General features: G+C 45.8%; 11 protein-coding genes across 11 annotated transcripts; 7 read left to right on the top strand and 4 right to left on the bottom strand.

Moving 5' to 3' along the window:
• Nucleotides 1-202: 202 nt before the first annotated feature.
• Nucleotides 203-1533, top strand: PPTG_22040 (hypothetical protein; the record flags this gene model as incomplete). The annotated part of the gene is made up of 3 exons (XM_008901647.1): nucleotides 203-231; nucleotides 772-790; nucleotides 1381-1533. The coding sequence occupies 3 exons, from the start codon at nucleotides 203-205 to the stop codon at nucleotides 1531-1533; spliced, it is 201 nt and encodes a 66-aa protein (XP_008899895.1).
• A 627-nt stretch (nucleotides 1534-2160) lies between these two features.
• On the top strand, nucleotides 2161-2298 carry PPTG_22039 (hypothetical protein; the record flags this gene model as incomplete). The annotated part of the gene is made up of 1 exon (XM_008901646.1): nucleotides 2161-2298. One exon carries the CDS (start codon nucleotides 2161-2163, stop codon nucleotides 2296-2298), a length of 138 nt encoding a protein of 45 aa, XP_008899894.1.
• Nucleotides 2299-2573: 275 nt separating this feature from the next.
• PPTG_07175 (hypothetical protein) lies at nucleotides 2574-3443 on the top strand (the record flags this gene model as incomplete). Its single annotated transcript, XM_008901331.1, has 1 exon — nucleotides 2574-3443. The coding sequence occupies one exon, from the start codon at nucleotides 2574-2576 to the stop codon at nucleotides 3441-3443; it is 870 nt and encodes a 289-aa protein (XP_008899579.1).
• PPTG_07174 (hypothetical protein) lies at nucleotides 3444-3635 on the bottom strand (the record flags this gene model as incomplete). Its single annotated transcript, XM_008901330.1, has 1 exon — nucleotides 3444-3635. One exon carries the CDS (start codon nucleotides 3633-3635, stop codon nucleotides 3444-3446), a length of 192 nt encoding a protein of 63 aa, XP_008899578.1.
• A 720-nt stretch (nucleotides 3636-4355) lies between these two features.
• PPTG_22038 (hypothetical protein) lies at nucleotides 4356-5303 on the bottom strand (the record flags this gene model as incomplete). The annotated part of the gene is made up of 2 exons (XM_008901645.1): nucleotides 4356-4596; nucleotides 5251-5303. 2 exons carry the CDS (start codon nucleotides 5301-5303, stop codon nucleotides 4356-4358), a joined length of 294 nt encoding a protein of 97 aa, XP_008899893.1.
• A 2361-nt stretch (nucleotides 5304-7664) lies between these two features.
• Nucleotides 7665-8957, top strand: PPTG_07173 (hypothetical protein; the record flags this gene model as incomplete). The annotated part of the gene is made up of 6 exons (XM_008901329.1): nucleotides 7665-7675; nucleotides 7819-8003; nucleotides 8096-8355; nucleotides 8392-8509; nucleotides 8560-8684; nucleotides 8706-8957. The coding sequence occupies 6 exons, from the start codon at nucleotides 7665-7667 to the stop codon at nucleotides 8955-8957; spliced, it is 951 nt and encodes a 316-aa protein (XP_008899577.1).
• An 18-nt stretch (nucleotides 8958-8975) lies between these two features.
• PPTG_07172 (hypothetical protein) lies at nucleotides 8976-9242 on the top strand (the record flags this gene model as incomplete). The annotated part of the gene is made up of 1 exon (XM_008901328.1): nucleotides 8976-9242. One exon carries the CDS (start codon nucleotides 8976-8978, stop codon nucleotides 9240-9242), a length of 267 nt encoding a protein of 88 aa, XP_008899576.1.
• A 1176-nt stretch (nucleotides 9243-10418) lies between these two features.
• Nucleotides 10419-11207, bottom strand: PPTG_07171 (hypothetical protein; the record flags this gene model as incomplete). The annotated part of the gene is made up of 1 exon (XM_008901327.1): nucleotides 10419-11207. One exon carries the CDS (start codon nucleotides 11205-11207, stop codon nucleotides 10419-10421), a length of 789 nt encoding a protein of 262 aa, XP_008899575.1.
• Nucleotides 11208-12137: 930 nt separating this feature from the next.
• Nucleotides 12138-12531, top strand: PPTG_07170 (hypothetical protein; the record flags this gene model as incomplete). Its single annotated transcript, XM_008901326.1, has 2 exons — nucleotides 12138-12152; nucleotides 12238-12531. 2 exons carry the CDS (start codon nucleotides 12138-12140, stop codon nucleotides 12529-12531), a joined length of 309 nt encoding a protein of 102 aa, XP_008899574.1.
• Nucleotides 12532-13515: 984 nt separating this feature from the next.
• PPTG_07169 (hypothetical protein) lies at nucleotides 13516-14300 on the bottom strand. The gene has a single exon (XM_008901325.1). The coding sequence runs from the start codon at nucleotides 14246-14248 to the stop codon at nucleotides 13727-13729; it is 522 nt and encodes a 173-aa protein (XP_008899573.1). The 5' UTR covers nucleotides 14249-14300; the 3' UTR covers nucleotides 13516-13726.
• A 2381-nt stretch (nucleotides 14301-16681) lies between these two features.
• On the top strand, nucleotides 16682-18218 carry PPTG_07168 (hypothetical protein). The gene has a single exon (XM_008901324.1). It carries the CDS (start codon nucleotides 17507-17509, stop codon nucleotides 18032-18034), a length of 528 nt encoding a protein of 175 aa, XP_008899572.1. The 5' UTR covers nucleotides 16682-17506; the 3' UTR covers nucleotides 18035-18218.
• Nucleotides 18219-18784: the final 566 nt, after the last annotated feature.

The following is an 18784-nucleotide window of genomic DNA, read 5'->3' as shown; positions in this document are numbered from 1 at the left end:
CTCTGGAAAGAGCACTTTAGTGACCAATATCGACACTGAGACAATATATGAACACCCTACCAAGCTTACAAATATCAAGTTAAAAAAATGTTGGTCGCAGCGATTGTTATATTGATTGTGAGTCCTATTATCATGCTTCTTAATGCATTCCTTGCATCGGCGAGGCATTGACTCGATCATCGACTTGGGAACAGACATTTCAATGGCGTCCAGGCCTCGTACCGTGGCGCTGTGAGCCCACCCGCACTGCTGTACTGCTTACCGTTAGCGTAGACCGTGTGTGTTATTATCGACCAAAGGGTTCGATCGGATTAAAATCGGGGAGCACGCTGGTCATGGTAACACACGAATCTCTCGTTCCTCAAAAATCTCCCTCATACGGTTGGACGTGTGAATTGAAGCTCCGTTCTGTTGAAAAGAGAGTTCGTGCCATATTTCAGGTGGGCAAATAGTAAGAGGAACTCAGACGGCGTGTACACATAATCGATCAAGTTCTTCTTGCCATACAGTACCGCCAGCTTTGTCTTGTTGCAGATGTCCTTGCTTTAAATGCTTTTGGTCACACAGGTTTCCCTTTGTAATTGTTACAACGTAGCGAGTATGACATACTCGACATATTCTAGATATATGCCGCCAACGAAGCTCAAGCCGTGCTAAGCCAGTGCATTACACAGAAGTGGACGACGTATGAAGAGGTGTCCAGGAGGTGATCTCTTAGCAAGAAACGGGGGCCAACATTTGGTGGTGCATTTCACCCTGCCAGTACAATAGTACCTCGATTCTGGACGTGGTGAGGTATAGGCATTTAGACAAAGGCATGCGAAGGTGAGCGCGAAGAACGGAGCAAACACTCAACAATGAAGTTTCTATGACACACTTTTTTTTAGTTGCTGCATTTATCTACTAACATAGCTGAAGCGTTTTGGTGTCTTCGTTGCACGTCATATTGGATTCGGTGCACTGCTCCTTGGCAATTGGTAGACGAAAGAAAGAGGCTCAATTTTTGCCGCGACGCCCGGGGTTTGACTTGCAAAGCGAATTGATTAATGAGAACGAAACTGAGCTAGCCTAACTGCTTGTCCTGCTTGCTTCCTATGCAGCCCATGGCGACGTCCTTTGTGACGAATTTGTGTTTGCATACACTATTCGTCATTTGGTTACACGTCATTCGACGACTGGTAATCATTTGACCACGTCATCCGACAATTGGTCAAATGATACCACAGTTAGTTCCTGTCAGTAAACCTGCAAAAGAGTACGATAGAGCAAACTAACTTTCAATTCAGTTCTCAATTTACTTTCAAGTACTCACTACCTCCGTAGTGTTACATCCTTGTGCGCCCCTGAAGAAAGAATGCAGACTAAATCCAACATAAGCAGACATCACTTGTCGAGTCTGGCTTCACTGCTGGTGCTGGCTTTGCCGACGAGGCCGTCATCGACGAGAGCTACGCCAACCATGGCTGGAGAGCTGCCGACAACGTGCAGCGCGTCAATGTCCCGCTGGACGGCAGCAGCTTGACACAACAGTAGATGACATGAAAAAAACTTTCCAGGAAACTTCCATGTTGACCACAGGATCATTTCATTTTCTTAGAGGCGAACACGATTTCTTGAAATGACATTTTGATCATGAAACCATTATGCAAGTGACGCAAAATGGAAGCACAGATAAATGTATTACGCCGAAATGAGCTTACACGTGAGCATGCCTAAAAGGCGTAGAAGATACCAGTTGGATGATACCAAAAAAAAAAAAAAATGGGTGCCTACAACAATTGCCATAAAATCGACTTGAAGTGGTTATCTAGATCTGTATATTTATAAGTTGAACATAGTCGCTATATGTGAGAGATTGGCCGATATGGCACGTCAGTTGCTAAAAGAGAGTCTTCTCTACATAAATATGAAAAGAATTATTGTGAGTTCTACTCAAAACTGGATTGATCGATTGGTTAATCGCCCACGCTCAATGACCCATGCAATCGTTCAGCCTATCATAAATCATAAGGAAACATTACCGAAGATAGGTTTCAATTGCGCGCTGCAAAGCAGAGCGCACCAGCAACTTTTCCTGCATCAGCACGGCAATGGATCCTCAGTCTCACGTGTCGCTTGGGGTCGCAAGAGGCTTTCGATCAGCTGACACTTCGCCGGCGAATGGTGCGCGGAATGGCGCTCGCACGCGTGCATCGCCACATTCAGCTCGTGTATCGCCGTACCCTGAGCGCATTCGAACATCAACGGGAACACCACCACCTCCAGGACCAATACGACGGCGGACACCACCAGCCGTAACCGCCAGTGCACGCTTGAATCCAATTCCAGCGCCATCTACATCTCAACAGCCTACTCTCGGGGCAGCAAGGTCACCTGCAGCGTCAAGTCGAGCTAGGCGTTCTCCGTTCCCTAGTACAGCTAGTCAACCACGGACTCCAAGTTCAGCACCACGCCGAGCGTCACCCCGAGCTGCATCGCCTATTGGTTGACCTGAACAGCAGCTACCAGCCTCTCCACTGAACGCAACATCGCATCAATATCAACTTGTGGTCCAACCTATCCTTAAAGCCACAATGAGCCAGCGAGATGCATCCGGAGAGTCGCTAGAGGACTTTGCGGTAAATGGATCGACGTTTCGGGAAATAGCGCACAAGTTATGGGAGCATTTTGGGCACCACGTGAAAGGGCGAGCTGTGAAACACAATGGAATTTGGTCACTTGAACCTCCTGCTGAAGACCAATGGCAAAAGATGATGCAGCTTAAACTCAATAAGCATCTTGTCGACAGCACCAAGACAGAGGCCGCCTGGAACCAGTGGCTTGTTTCGTCACGGGGTAAAACTGTCAAGCTTCTAATATTTAAGTACGGAATGGCACTTACTAAAGCGAAGGACTTGGATAATTTTGAGGCAACGTGTATCCGCCCACGAGAAACTGATCGTGCTGGAGCTACTGCTGAGGTTTCTCTTCGTGAAGTTGCAAACGAACTAGAAGCACATTGGGGGTCCCGGTTTCAAGCCACGACCGTAACGTGGAGACTGTGGGCAAACCATATAACCCGAAATCTAAACCGTTCGAACTGGAGGGAAAAACTTTTGCAGCCCCCACCAGTTCACATCGTTCAGTTGTTACGGGCTTCGGCTACGCAAGTGGAACAAAGGATGGCAAATCTTACTCGATCAGCTCGTATGGCTCAGGACTGTGTGGTTGGGTCGCTGGCTGCCTATGAAGCTCTGCATCAAGAATGGACTGCATTTGGTGAACGCTCACAACGAGACTGGGCTGCATTCGGTCAACGGTTAGCCGCTCACAAAGAAAACTTGACGTCAAAACAGAATGCGATTGATGCATTTCTGGGGGATCTGGAGCTGATACCTATTGCGGAGGTGGTTGACCCTCTTCCACTCATCGAGAATATTGACGACTTCGAGCACGCGGAGTAGCTAGTTCTCGGAGTCGTACTCGTAGTCGTTGCAACCTTCTTGCTCTCTAAATCCTAATTCGTCTTCGTCGTTATCCAGTCTTAATTCCCTTCCCAGTATGTCTGGCACTTGTCGCGTCTCCGTCGATATAGGGCCATTAGGATCAAAGTATCCCTGGACCTTCCAGCCACAATGGTCAAACACTCTCGCCATACTAAACTCTTCGAAACACTGGAAAGTCTGGACTGCAAACGGTAGAAGGTCTCTCTCGCTGCATTCATTATAGTGGCGCTGAAATGACCTTTTGACGTACCCGAATAAATACTCGATCGGGTTGAAGAATGGACAGTAAGCTGGAAGGAATATCGGTACAACACCAATGCTTCTGAGAAAGTGAACTATCTCGGGGTGATGATGTATTGAAGCACCGTCAAGGATCCACACAGAGTTAGAGCCTGGATAAAGCCGCACGTTATTGCGCTTCGCGTAGGCAAAGTCTCGACAGCTCTTGACAAATTCAATTCGATCAAATGTGCCTTAAGTATCAAAGTAGTCGATGATACCACGTACACCGATAAATGCCAATATGGACACCCTTGGCTTCCGCTGAAAATCGCCCCTAATAGCGAGTTTTTGTCCCTTGAGCGAGTAGCCGCGTTTCCGGATCATCCCTCGATTGTCAAAAGAAACTTCATCCAGGAATACCAAGTTGTGATGGCACCAGTCGATCTGAGCTAGCTCCTCTACAAAACGGAAGATATCCCTTTCCTTGATATGCATTGCTCGCCTTTCAAGTACCTTCCATGTCAATCTGAACTCGTGAATAATGCGCCAAACGGACGACTTCGAAATTGTGATGTTATGAACTCGTACAAACGCGTCTTGAGCCTCGTCAAGATAGGAAAGAGGGTGTTTTGCGTAGTAGTCACAAAGCTATGACCGGTGGGCGGCTGAAAACTTCCTTTCACTCGATTTTCCTGCTCGTTCAAACGTCCCTGAAGCCTCGTAGACGCGAATCCAGTTGCCTATCGTGGTGTCGGACTTGTTATAGATTCGAGCGAGCTCCTTGCGCGAATAACCAAGATTGTAGAAGCCGTATAAGCAGTGAAGTACCGTGTTGGGATGCGCATGTTGCTTGGTTACGGCGTCCTCCATGCTTCTGATGCGATCTAGCCTACAGTGTTGCGCTACAAGGCTAGTAGCGTCAATAACACATCAATAAGGTGAACTAGTTAAATAGAAGTGTGTGGATAGTATGCCTTGATAATAAAAGCGCTCACCTGGTTACAGAGAGCGCCGCTACGGTACCGCAGAAGTTGATGCGTACGCACTGGTTGTCCCCGCGCTCTGCTTGAAGAGCTTTAATGGAAAGCTGCTACTAGTAGATTTTGACCAATCACATCGAGCAGTTGATTGGGCTGGCGATTGACCAATCACCCTTGATGTCCAATTTTGACTGGAATTGACAATATGCAATTGCAGAAAGAGAGTGTGATGCAACCCTTCGTTTACCCAGACGTACGTATAGCCTCAGCCAACGTAAGTTTTCTTATATATGATTAACAGTGATTTACTCTAGTCTGGTTGGCATCCAATGGTCTCATAAAAACTGTCGTGTTTTATGTGCCTATACTTAGGGTTTTGGAAGGTGTAATCGAATTTATTATTGTGCCTTTCTGCCAAAATGCCCTCAGTTTTATGGTCCTACGTAGGAGTGTGGCCCTTACGGAAGACCTCCTATCTGATCGGGTGCTTCCGACTAAAATTTAGCCTAACCCTGTGACGAAAAAAAGACGATGCCAATCAAAGAAAAGGGGTGTTGCTTTACATACTCGCGAGTAAATTGTTGCACTTCAATCGGCCATTTAGGTGACCGCTCATTCTTTGGGGTGTCGTCGACATTTCCTGTTGTCTTGAAGAGATGGATGGTACCATCTCCGAAGGCTTCTGGCCGAGACGCCTAGTACACCGGCAACTACGCTGATCTCAATATTGTAGACATACTGCAAGACAATGCCACGCCAGCGTATGCCTGATGAGTAGCCCGTAAAATCAATCTGTTGTAGATACCTTACGTAAGGGTAAATGGGCGGCAAATACTGGCCATTCAGCCCTTAATTTGTTAAAAGGTACTCTTTAGATCAAATCGGAGCCCTTACGTAGGACCTCCACAATCAAGTATTATTGGATCATAGTCGGCAAAATCAAACAGTGTTACTGGTCAAATATCATTTTATTTAGTGGCCTGGCTTAGCAATTCAACTCCTGTTCGTCCTCAAATCCCACCTTTAGCCCTACCCACCCTTGCTTAGGACCAGCCTTTAAAGGTCAGATTGGCCAAAACTTTGGAAAGGCACAATAATAACTGTTTTTTTAAAGGTACGTCGATAATAAAATGCACAGAGTTTTTTTTTTCAGAATACATGATTTCCACTCAAAATATTATTTACCAAAAACATGCATTTTTAAATACAGATCCCCTCGCCAAAGGGAAACACCGGTGGAAGTCAATCGTATTAAGTACAACATCACCATTAATTAACAGGATGGTTCACAAAAATAAACTCCTCGGTACTACGAATTTTCGTATGGTCCCAAGCAAGCCGTAAGGATCGCATTGTAAAAAATAATGTGAATTGTGGGGATTTGCTGTGAAAAATACACAATTACCCCAAGAAGCAGATGTCCAGCGCAAGCTTCGCCTTGCGAATTGTATCAACATGAAAGCAGTTTTTATTTTAAGTACAGACTCATTGAGATGGAGATCACGCCTGTGGCGACATGCTCAAATATTATGCCAGCGACTCGTTTTGATATCAGTACAGCAAGATGCCGATGGAGTCGCCAAGGGACGAGATGCCATACTGTCGCTTCCCTTCCGCTTACGGGGGTGCGCCTTATCAGGTCTACAAAGTTTGCACTGCAAACTCATTAATTTTCACATACACCTTGGATGATAAAATAGGTCGGAAGTTTACTTCGATATTTTGGATACCTGTTTACATGTTCTAGAAATATTAATCTGTTTATATGGCACGTACGCGGGTTGCTATTGTGAAGGCAGGTGCATTGGAGGACATAGCTAGACTGGGAGGCTACTATATATGAGTTTTTGATACTTTAAGTTATACAGTGTCAGTATTTTAATAGCCTTTACCCAGCTCTGCAGATTTATAAATATGACAATTGACAACTATTAACTCGAAATGCCTGTAACGACACGCAGGGTCTATATACGGGAGCCTCAATTAAGAAAATGTCGTTTGGCTATGAAATTTGGAACACAACGCGACATCACTACTGTATATGAAATTGCGAAGTTTGACCTTAAGATCAATTCTAGATCACCAGCAGCGTTCTCGGTTGGAAAGCCTGCTAGACTTTTTTTTTTTGGACTTCCAAATGGCAACAGTGGCAAGAGTTGGATCAAATATTCAACTCTTTCGCCCATACTATGTCAAGATGGGAAACATATTTTCTGTCGGAAGCGCTTGTCGTGTCAATCCTTGTCGGAGATGTCGTTTTCAACAACACATTACGATCTTCCACTCAAGTATATGAAATAAGAGCTAGTCCTGACCGCGTTGATGTATAATAAGACCTACGTTAATAAAGACCGGATCCATTAAAAATTGCTCACCGTACAGAGTTGCAAGTTAAGAGTATACACGCATTCAAGTGAAGGGACCACAGTCGGTGAATGTCGCAAGGTATCCATTTTAATAGACTCTATTAAATAGAGTATCAAGTCTCTCAGCAATGAATTATGCGAATGGGCCAGAGTAGACGATAATATCATTAGTATGTTGAACTATCTTAGTCATAAACATTCAAATGAAACTAAAAATCGTGATGGGATACCTGCTTTACGGCCACGCCTCTGCTCGTTCAAGTATACTTGACCAGTCAATCTGTTCTGAATATCCTATCATTCCTGTTTCCACATACAGCTCGTCTCTACGCACACAAATACGCTCCGAACGAACGGAAGCTTGCGACTTTAGCATTGAACAGCTACCCTGTCATCGAACGCAGAATTGGCAGTGCTCCTGTCAATAACATGCATCATGGCGGTGCAGCGAATACCAATGACCGATTTCGGCACGTCATCGACCATGCGCTTTGATGGTGTGGAAAGCATCGTAGAACTGGCACATCTAGTTGATTTATCAAGACACCCCATCGTCAGTGACAAGGCGACTGCTGTGCATATACATTGAGCCAAACATAATGCCGCCTTTCATGACAGGCAGGTACATTGTAAGCTTATCTTAGACCTCGCTTGTACCAACACCATCCTAACAGCCTTTCCGCACGCTGTGAAGATTAATTCGGAGGCCGACGCTTGGTTTCATTCCTGAATTTGCGCTCTTTCACTCAAAACACTCCACTACAGGCTCATGACTTCGCCGGCAGGGCCCCTTATTCGACTAACTTACGCGAGCGGCACACCATCGCAAAACCCCGATCCAGACAAAACTCCAACCTACTCGCAGGTCAAGACCCCGGACCCGTCCTCTCTTGAGGGCGGAGCGCTACGTAGGGGTGGAACCCCGGTCCTTACGAGCCGTGATAGTATCGGTTTGCTCTTCCAATATGCTGCAGTCGGTATCAATTACCCGCCACGATCTACCCGTTCCTACAACAGTATCTGAACGCTATGGACTCTGAAGTAACCACCGCCTCAACGCTCGTCATTCTACCATGGAGTTTCAAGGTGTTTTACAGCATTCTATCGGACTGTGTGCCTCTGTGGGGATACCGTCGCAAAGTCTGGATGCTCGTCGGTTGGGCCGTACCGTCCGACCGCGGCATTGATCCCGCTGACTACACGCCGGAGATAGAGGCTCGCATCAACTTTGACGCCGGCAGCCAGGCCGGCAAGTACGTCATGCTCATGCTTTTCGCCGCTATCGGCTACGTGCTGGTTGATGTCTGTGCCGACAGTATCGTGGTGGAATATGCTTAGCATGAGCCTGTGGAGAAGCGTGGTACGATCCAGTCTGCAATCTACGCTGTCCGAACAGTATTCGTTATCATTGGTCAACTTTTGGTTGGTTTCTGCTTCAACAGTGAGGCGTATGGAGGTCAGTTCGACTTCTCGCTGAATTTCCCCTGTTAATGACAATCGTCGCAGTCATCACTGCGCCAATTATCCCTATTACATGGTTCTTCATCAAGGAGGAGAAGCAGTCAAAAGTATCGTTCAGGAAATACATGAGCGAGTTGTGGAATCTGATTCAGAAGCGCGCAGTCTACCAGGTAGTTTTCTACCAGTTCTAGAACGTCTTCTCCAATATCTCGTACACTGCCAGTTCTCCGGTCCAGTCGTACAAGGTTGGTGTCACTCCGATCAACAACACCATCAGCGAGATCATTAGTAACGTGCTTTTCATGGGTGGCATCATGGCTACGTCCAAGTGGGGTATGCACTGGAGTTGGCGCAAAATGATTCTCTGTACGGGTATCTTTGTAATCCTCGCGGATGGTATTACGACTTTCCTCACAATTTGGAATTTATTCCGTAGCCAGTGATTCTGGCTTGGTATCCCGATGGCTGTGCAGCTACCCTACGGTGTTGGCTGGATAATTGGTAACTTTATGATCGTCGAGCTGGCCGGCGGCGACAATGAAGGTAGAGTTTACGGTCTTATCACAATGGTCGCCAACTTGTCGTCTCCATTCGCACAAGCGTTAACGCTTGTGATCAATCAGCCTCTTAACTTGACTACAGCTCGTATCCAAGCCGATGACATCTCCATCCGTACAGACCTCATCTATGCGGTGCTGACCAGACCATATTTTCGTGGGCTTTCCTAGTTTTTCTTCCTCCAGAGAAGGCAGAAACGCAGGAGTTGCTACGCACGGGTGGGAGTAGCAAGATCCTCGGTGGTCTCACGGTCTTCTACGTTATGTTCGCGTTGTGTGGTCACTCATGACTAACATCATGGCCATGTACGAGTCCACATCGTGTTTGATTATTGCTGGTGGCAAAGGATGCTAGATTTCAGGTGTGGTATCTCGATTCGTGCCATTGTCTCATGCTGCAATTAGTATCGATAAACCCGATTTCGATGACGTTCAGAATCTCTCCTGTCAAAACGAGTAGTTAAAAACAAAAGCGAGATAACCTGTAATCTGTAACGTATGGAAAATAGCAATACATCGACCATAGCCGATCATTTTTCTTTTCAATTTACATTGCCACTATCGAATTCGTATGCTACAAACGCGCAGACTACACCTGCTGCGGATACTCCGCAGCCGCGTCATCTGCAATGCCAATACATTGATTTGGTACTTCAATTCTGCGTTTAAAGAAAAAAAGAAAGCGTTTTAGTTTATAAACGAAGCTGGAATCAGGTCAAAACCATTTACGAAAGAAGGATTGACCACAGAGCGTAGCTATTATATCAGAGTCGTTTGATTGCTCACCTCAGCGGCATCCACTACATCTGTTGTATTATTATTTTAACTTGATCACATTTTTTCTAATTGAACGTTAAGTGTGAGTATTTGTCCACGGTTTATCATAGTGAATGCGTCAAAAGTCGAGACTCGTGTTTCCGACATGCTATGATCATAAATGCTCATTGTGCTAATGGTACTCCATCGTACTACCACAAAATACGCTCGGGCATAAAGTAAAGCAATGGAGTTATTATCTGATATGCATCCTTTCATTTGTACCACTATGGATATATGACGAACTCTGCTCAAAATTAACATATTTTTGTTATCTCTCACTCAATTTTTCAAGTGATAAAAATGGTTGCGTTTATAACGGCGTGTATTTTTACTTTCCCTCTTGTTTCGATCGGTAATCAGTCCATAATTTATTCAGATTCTATCTAGATTATCGTTGTTTCCCAATTCCAACAACTAAAGTTCTACACCGTTAATAATAACCTGGTTGAGCACGTTGCAGCTATACACACATTAGAATTTTTAGAAAAAGCAACACGAAATGCTGTCAATTATTGATAAAGGAGGGACTCAGTGGAAACATTGACCACTGATGGTTGACTCTATCAAGTCACGACCAACCGGAATACGCGAGTAGTAGCTCGGGGTATCCTGCTTTCCTGCAATCGTCCCCCAACTGACCATACCAACCAGAATGTCACCTTCCGGGCGCTCAACAACCAGTGAACCACCATAGTCACCCGTGCTGGATTCCTGGCTACCGACTGGACGCGAGCACATCCTGGTATCATCCACTGACGTGACTTTGGAGCATTCCTCGTTTGTCATCAGTTGAACGTCCGCGCGCTGGAGTTCATGTGCCTTCTGGCCTTCACCTCCGGTGTTGTACCAGCCCAACTTAATAACATTCTCACCGTACTTGATATCTGAGCCGTCGGCTGCGTCCAGCGGAATCGGTTTGAACGAACTAGGCTTCTCCAATTGCAGGATAACATAGTCAAATGAGTACTGGGATTCTTCTGAGATATTAGGGTGGCTCAGAATTGCCACGACCTTGATCTGCTCTCCATCTTCCGTTCCATTGTTGTAGTGAGAGCCAATTGAGGCGTACCGAATGTTGCCACCAATACTAGCTCCTTCAGTTTGGAGGTGTGTTGGAGAGATGAGAATGGCAGCAGCAAAATTGTTGTGAGTCGCGTTGACGCGCAAACTAGCGACATATGTCTTCGAGCCTTTTGGGACGGTACTGTTGGAGTTCTTCGAACATGCTGCACTAACGTTAGTGTCCTTAGAGTTGTTGCTTGCTACGAGGTAACTCACCGAAACGTTGGAGGAGTTGGGGGCATTTTGAGCGCTCATGCCTAGAGCAAATAATGCTATCACAATAGAGATAACGCAGATGCAAGCTTCATTATGGCGCTGCCTGGATACACGTGTTGCGTCTCAGGCAGGAAAAATCGGAATGGTAAACTGGATAAAGTACTTGGAATCACTGGTCGTGATCAGGACATAATATGCTCACCGGATGGTAGACTTGGTGCTACGGAACGTTCTTCCAGGATTGGCACTGGCTTATCTTATGATAAAAAATCTACTCCTCAAATGGTACGATAACGTCGTCAGTGATTGCTTTGAGGGATCCTACCGGGTTTTTGGTTTGGCGAGAATTTCGAATTATCATCGAATTCAAAACTACTACAGTAGCTATTTTGTATAGGCTGGAGGTCGTAGGATCTGGGAAAGTCGTGTGTATGTTCACGGGTCAGGAAAAAAACGGCACAGCTTCGATCCGATGAGTACTAAAATATGGTGCACAAACTGAGATTTGAAGGGAGAATTTGACTTGTAGGTCGCATGCGTTTCCCAATGAACAGATCGACAGATTCCTGGACCGAATTATTTGCTACACGGCGTGATCATAGATCGATCGGTCTTTGCTGTGTCTACCAGACAGCCTACCAAGCAAGTGTTATCAAACTCCACTCTGGATTCAGTCGTTAAAGCCGCATCGTAATTCGCGTGTATCAACATGAAGGCTGTCAACGCTATCGCCATCTCAACTGCCTTGGTAACGGCCATTACTTCAGCTAACCAACGTCCTATTAAGCGTGAGTTGATTTGAGTGGCGAGACCGTCCCAAGCGGAACTAGGACGTACGTTGCTAGCCTCCGCCTCCGCAAAGATTCCAATACGTTGTGCGGAGGCTCCCTCATCACGCCAACCCACGTGCTTACCGCGTCGCACTGGCTTACGCTCCTCAGTGGGTATATATTGGCGGCCACTACCGCAATGGAACTCAAGAAGGTGAGAAGATCAAGATCGTATCGATGATGAACCATCCGAACTACGCGGAAAACATCCCGAATTCTAACGACTCCTGATATTGGAGCTGGAAAGACCTAGCTCCTTTCAGCCGGTCAAGTTGGCTGCCGCTGATGACTCAGACTTTAAACCGGGGACAGTGGCGACTACGATGGGGTGGGGAACTAACGCAGAGATAAACGGAACTGCTGTCTACGAGCTACAGAGAGTGGACGTCCCGCTAGTGAGTGACGAAGCGTGTGCAGCATTCGCCACTGTCGACTCGAGTATGGTTGTGCTGGAGGCGTTGCGAATCGTGACTCGTGTGGGGGTGACTTTGGTGTCGAGTCAGCTGCAGGTGAGGACGTGCTGGTCGGTGTAGTAAGCTGGGCAAAGGACGATACGTGCGGTCGTGAAGGATACTACGGTATTTACTCCCGAGTCTCTAACACCCGGGGCTGGATGGAGACCATTACCCGCGGTAGTGGTACCTGCCTTCCGTAGTGAATATAATTGCCGACCTACGTCACCCCGTCCATTAACCACATCACACCAAAATGAGTATTTTTGATATCACTTGCCTCTGGTAAATACTGCAGTGTAGTAAGGATTAAATGAAACGTAAAGTAGTACCAGGATGACGACACACCGTCGATCATCCGAGTTGACTGAATCTACATCATGACTAATTCGCGTGCCACCAACGGAACGTACTGTAACGGCGTTGCAAGAAGAAAATGTGGTTTAATAAATACCGTATGCAGCACTAGTTATCATTCCGTTCAGGAACGCTTGAAATAATTCAAGATTGAAGTAATTTAGATCTTAGCTTTTGGTTCTAGATAAAACCATCGGTACTGTATGTTGATGATGTCGAACAACAGGAACTGGTAGATACCGAAATATCGAGTGATTTATATGAGTACTCGAAAATAGAAAAGCATTCAGCATCTAAAGGAAACACATTTCGATTTCCACCAAGAACCCTCTCGGTGTTAATAGCTCTTTAGAACAGATGCGCGGGACTCCACAAATTAGTGGACTAGAACTTAATTTGGAAAGAGATAGTACTTCGAAGAAAACAAATGTTAGTCGTTCTAGAACACGATTGTCAGAACTGTAATATAATAACCATCGACATGCCCACAGCAAAATGAACAGTACACAGCAACAATAGAGTAAATTGAAATATAGTATTCCTCTAAGTTTGGACATGATTTGTTGTCGTACACACGCTCCTCTTCTGTGGCTATCTCAATCGCTTTTTAAAATCCGTTGGGTAATGGATATCCAATCCAGTACTAGTATTTGATAAAGGCGTGTTGCTAGTTGTTCTACTGTTTGGTAATAATCTATAAAAACATGATTGTCACAACGTTCCAACACAGTATCTATTAAAATACTATCCACAAGTCCACAAAGTAAAAGAACGAAAAGGTGTAAAAGTAATTTGGGAATATCATTACCCTAATTTTGGATACGATTGTCGTCGGCGACAACCGCATTGAAGACGATTCGTCGTAAACGCTCCCCCTTTCGGCGGCTAGCTCCGTTGCTTGCTGAGTTTGCTCAGTTTCTTACTCTTGGGGATGGAAGACTCTCCAATAGAAAGTGAAATCCTCCATGAGTTGGTCCGCGTCTTGACTCGTCAACCCCTTGGGCGGGTCGTTGTCGATGGCGTGTCTTAGTGTGGTTGGATTGTATCCCTTCTTCTCATCCAAATCAGTAAGCGCCTTCAATCGTTTCGCATCCATCTTTTCCTCAATTTTTTTCAGTTGAGCCAAGGTTTTGGTCTTGAGCAACACATTTCCACCGACCGTCTTGAACTTCTGAACGAGGCTTGTCAGACTTTCCGGCACGAAGCCTCTCGCCTCCTCTTCCGAATCTTGCTCCAGTTCGCTGTCGTCATTTACGGTCTCATATTTCCGCAAACGCCGCTGGATACTGGTTTGACCCTGAGCAGCAACAGCTGACTGCTCCACGTAGTTAGTGGTGGTTCTGGAGAGTGTTGCAAGCCTCGTGGCACCGGTGAAGGAAAGAGCATTCGAGCTAGCGAGTACAGTGACTGCAACAGCAAGCAGAATGGCACACACACGCATCTTAGGTTGTATATGGCGATGAAGTGGTCTTGGGCGAGCAAATTGGGAAATGATGTACATGGCCTTTGGCTGGCTAGGTGACAAACCTATCATAAATCATGTACACGTCAGATCTCGAAGTAGATCGCGCGTCTGTCCATGAAACCAGCACCACGTTCTTCATTCCCAGCTGGATTGCAAGTGCAAGCTCAGGCCCGTTCTCAACCGAGGCGTCAGAGGGACGCATGCGTTGCATGCGTACCCTAAACATCGCAATTCAAAATACTTGACTATCATTGGCAGAATAATAGCCAGTCATGTTGTGTTCTAGCAGTTCTAGCCTGGCGCTAAACCGCTACCAAACTACTGGTAATAATTAACGAGCCCTCCTAGGGCTATGGTCAAAGCACGCAGATTGAGCGACAAGGCGGGGACGCCCCTGCTGGTAAAAGTGGTTTAATCGCGGAGGGGCATCTTGCGTGGGAGCCGTACGAAAAAAATCGGTGGACCTCAGGCTGCGGCGTTGGCGCGCAGCAGGGATGCATCGTCTCTCTCGCTAAGGTCCACTTGGAGATCTTTGGGGATACAGAGCCATTATTGTTGCGATCTTTACTGTAAACACTGCTACCTTGGAGGTTAAAAGGAGAGTAAAACTGTTGGGTTAGGGGAGGTCTTTGATTGGCTAAAACTCGAGCAAAACGTGCTGCCTATGGGCCGATTGCACAGCCAATCAAATCGCAAAGTGGTTGTTAAGCACGCATGCGTCCGAAAAACGCTTCGGTCCTCAGCATTATGGCGCTTGAATCATATAAGTAATTTCTGTAACATCTTCTCGGAGTGCAAGTGGACCCGACAGCTCATTACCTGTCATATGGGTGGTATGTTCGTACCAGCTAGACCAGCTTACGCATAAGTTCTTGGTTGCATGTTGCTCGTGAGAAAACGGCGCCCTTGTCTATAATTCAATTTCGTTGTATCCACAGTGCCGCCAGACAGAGCTCATAACCCACCGATACCACCTTCTCCTTTATTCCTGGAGCCAGAGTTGTACCGTACGTCTTCCATCGGTAACCGAAATAGGTAGTGCTCGCCTCGTCGCGCAATAATGCCGGCAGTTCTCCGGCAATTCTCAGCATTCACCAAACGCAAAGGCTACGTACACTAGAATTCGTCTTGAAAGGGATTAACTATTTCCACTAAACCCGTTTTCAGAAATACTTCGACGTAAACAGTTGATTGCTTAGACACAAATGGTATATTACATACAATAGTTCTTACGCATATTATTTTTGGTCCAAAAAAATAAGACAAATTCGTGAAAAACACAGATTGTGAAAAGGTGATTTTAATAGAGGGCGGTATTGAGCGGGTGTGAGGAGCGTAGTCGAAGCAAACCCGAGCGACAACAACAGTACGAACATATCCGGTGCCAATTTAGACCGCGATCCGTTCTGGATACTTTTACGTTGCACACTGGTGTGCACTCCTGCATGTAATATCACGCCACTGCTCGTTCAAGCGAACCCAGCGGTACTAAAGTAGCCTTTTCAAGTTCAAATTGAGAAGCAATATGGTCATCCCAGCCTATTCTGGAAAGGCGGTGACGGTCATACTAAGAGTGCACAAGAAACGTGCGCAGTGTCCCTTCTAGTCTTTCTGGGAAGCGCAGCTGTAACAGCACAGATCTTTCTGCATACTGTAATCGGGTTATCGGGTATTACGTGAACCTAGCCAATTGTTTGATTCCTATAAAAGAGGCATGGATACATGATGTATCCACAATTGCCGGATCTTGACTCTCTTTTGTAACAGCGATGTCACATTGGTTACGCTCCGTGCACACTCTGTATCAAAAGGCACCGCTATTACTAAGTACGGTTGAACCGAAAATATGCTCGTCCCTTTCGTACTTGATAGGATGCGATTTAACCGAACTGGTAAACTTGCTTCCCTTGATAATACGGGCTAGCTTGAAACTCGATACATTTGACGCTATAGAAAAAAGGTGTCAAGTGTGGTGACTGGTAGTAGGAATCAGTGATACGTATCAACAGGGAATCACGAGCCCGCCCATTCTAAGCCGATTTCATCGGAAATGTGCTTCTAAGATAGGCACAGTAGAGACCTTGGAAAGCCTCACCTGACATTTACCACTATATTTGAGGAATGTGCACCACACTAACCTTCATAACATAATCAACTTGCTATACTTGATCAATGCAGGCTGAATTCTAATGAGGGAGGTTTGTCACAATAAAGTCGGAGTGGTACTGTCTCAGATTCCATGTGTCTGATACACATGTCGTGGCGTACAGACGATCCACTCGGTAGTCATTGCGTTGGGAGGCCACAATTCATTCCTGTGCAAAGGTACATAAGATCCCTTCGGTAGTGTGATCGTGTTGGGAACCAACAATGTATTCCTGTCTAAGGGAATTGCTATTCACGGATAACCCTGGATGTACCTTTAGCTTGAAACACTGCACAATATCTTCTGATGAAGACGATTGGCTGCTGTCGTTTCACCCTTATCCTCTCTCATAGAAGAAGATATTGCTCATCCCAGCCTGTTCGCCTCACACTCACTACCTTACTAAAAACGCCCAACTGCTGCTGTACAAATATGAGCTCAAACCCTAATCGTGTCTCAAAAAGAGCTACATTCATGGTCCCTCTGGTTCCATCACAAAACATGAACTCATATTAAATTGCGGTTAATACGTAGAAAGCGCTGGAGTCACTTCCGGTCGAGCGGTTGGTCACAAAGATCGCGGAACAAGGCTCATTTCAGAATGCGTTGGGTTGAGAGAAGATGGTGGTGATTTCGCTGCAGTGTGCTATCCTTGGTCAGGCTGGAAGCTGTGGAGATAGACGATGGTGCGAAGGTTAGCCAGTTGAAGGAGGCAATCAAGAGTAAGAGTGATGGAGTTATCACTGATCCTGCACCGAAGCTACAGCTCTTCCTGGCGAAGAAGATGAAAGGTGCTGGGGCATGGCTGACTCAACTTGAAGCGCTGGAAAGTGTGAGTGAAACAAGAGACTATAAACATCTGCAGTTCGTGGACGCGAAGCTACGAGCCGTTGAGCAGGCTAGTCGTCGACTGGGCGTAGTGAGTGAAGAAGAAGTTGCCGCTGGAAAGGGTCATGTGCACGTGCTGGTGGCGTTGCCTCCTGGGACAAGTAGCGCGCCTATCTCTAATGGGACGGACTTGTGGTTGTCGAGATTTCAACATAACGAAGTTGAGAAAATCACATTACTGCCGACACTCGGAGATCTAAATGAATTTATCGGGCGATGCAGTTGTCACGGTGGATTCGGACCAATTGAGGTTGGCACTTATGCCCCGCGGCATTGAGATGAAGCTATCCAGTTTGAGTGAACTATTCCTCGCGCTTTGGAACGTTCTCGAGACCCTTGTAGTCCATCGCAACAGGTGGATGCACAGAGACATCCGCTGGTCTAACGTGATCAAGCAGATCGGCCACGTTGAATGGTATTTGATCGACTTCGCTGATGCAGCTCAAAGTCCGCAGAAATTTCCCCAGCTGCGATCACTTGACGCACGACGAACACGCTACATATATTTTGTGGAAGATGGATCCCACACGACTGTGGTTGACTTATGGGTCGTGGGGTACCTGGCGAAGACAAGTAAGATTGAACGGGAATGGATTGCGGAATCCGAAAGAGTTGTAGCTTCAGGGTCAGCAATCGAGTTGGCCCATGTGCCGTTCGCTTTCCGTGCACGTGCCCTCGCACTGCGTTATCGCCTTGTCAGTCTTGCCATCGAAGTTTTGAGAAACTGAGAGCACAATTAAAATGAGGTGCACACTATGTTTTAAAGTGATGTTTTCGGTTTAACGTTAACATATCTCTCTTTTGAATTCGTGTAGAAACTTCAACATAAAATATATTTAGATCTTATCCTATAGCTTCTGCTATCGCCATTGCGTTTAAGTTTGCTCTTTAAATTGTAAGATGCTTGTTTAGGTAGTATTTTTTAAACTGTTCATGGTTTTTAGCGTTGTCGCAAACACTGGTTTAGTAGTCGCTGTTTAAATTGGTTAACAATCTTCAACATTTAATATCTTTGGAACTTATCCTTTAATTTCTGCTATAATGAGAGCTCTATTGCGTTTGATATCGTGCTGTTAATTGTAGAATACTTTTACAGTTATGTTTCTTAAATGTTAAGGACTGGTAGTAATATTAACTAATAACCCTATGCTAATCGGATTATTAATAGCAAATATTTTTCATCATCGCTTTCCTCATCGGCCAAATAATCAGTCTGGTCTTTCTCGCCGAGTAAGTGTAGATGAAAGCTGAGTTTTCAAGTTTTGCACCCCCGCAGGTGTGTGCGACATTTTGTCAGCAAAAACGAGAAAATACTCCACACTCTTTCAGCCTGTGACGGGGTCACACAGCACCTTGCGCTGAAGAAGTAGGCTTCCTCTAGAGTATACAAACCGACCGTTCACGTGTCCCTGGTCTGAGGGGACGAAGTACTCACTTGAGGGTACGATTAAGACTGATTTTATTTATAGGTAAACTTA

Source organism: Phytophthora parasitica, assembly GCF_000247585.1.
Source record: "Phytophthora parasitica INRA-310 unplaced genomic scaffold supercont2.11, whole genome shotgun sequence".
NCBI classification, from domain to species: Eukaryota; Oomycota; class Peronosporomycetes; order Peronosporales; family Peronosporaceae; genus Phytophthora; species Phytophthora nicotianae.
This window is presented reverse-complemented; position numbering and strand designations above follow the sequence as displayed.

Excerpts from the sequence above, each read along its gene's own strand:
- PPTG_07169 (XM_008901325.1), bottom strand. The coding sequence starts at position 14,248 with ATGCGTGTGTGTGCCATTCTGCTTGCTGTTGCAGTCACTGTACTCGCT.
- PPTG_07168 (XM_008901324.1), top strand. The coding sequence starts at position 17,507 with ATGAATTTATCGGGCGATGCAGTTGTCACGGTGGATTCGGACCAATTG.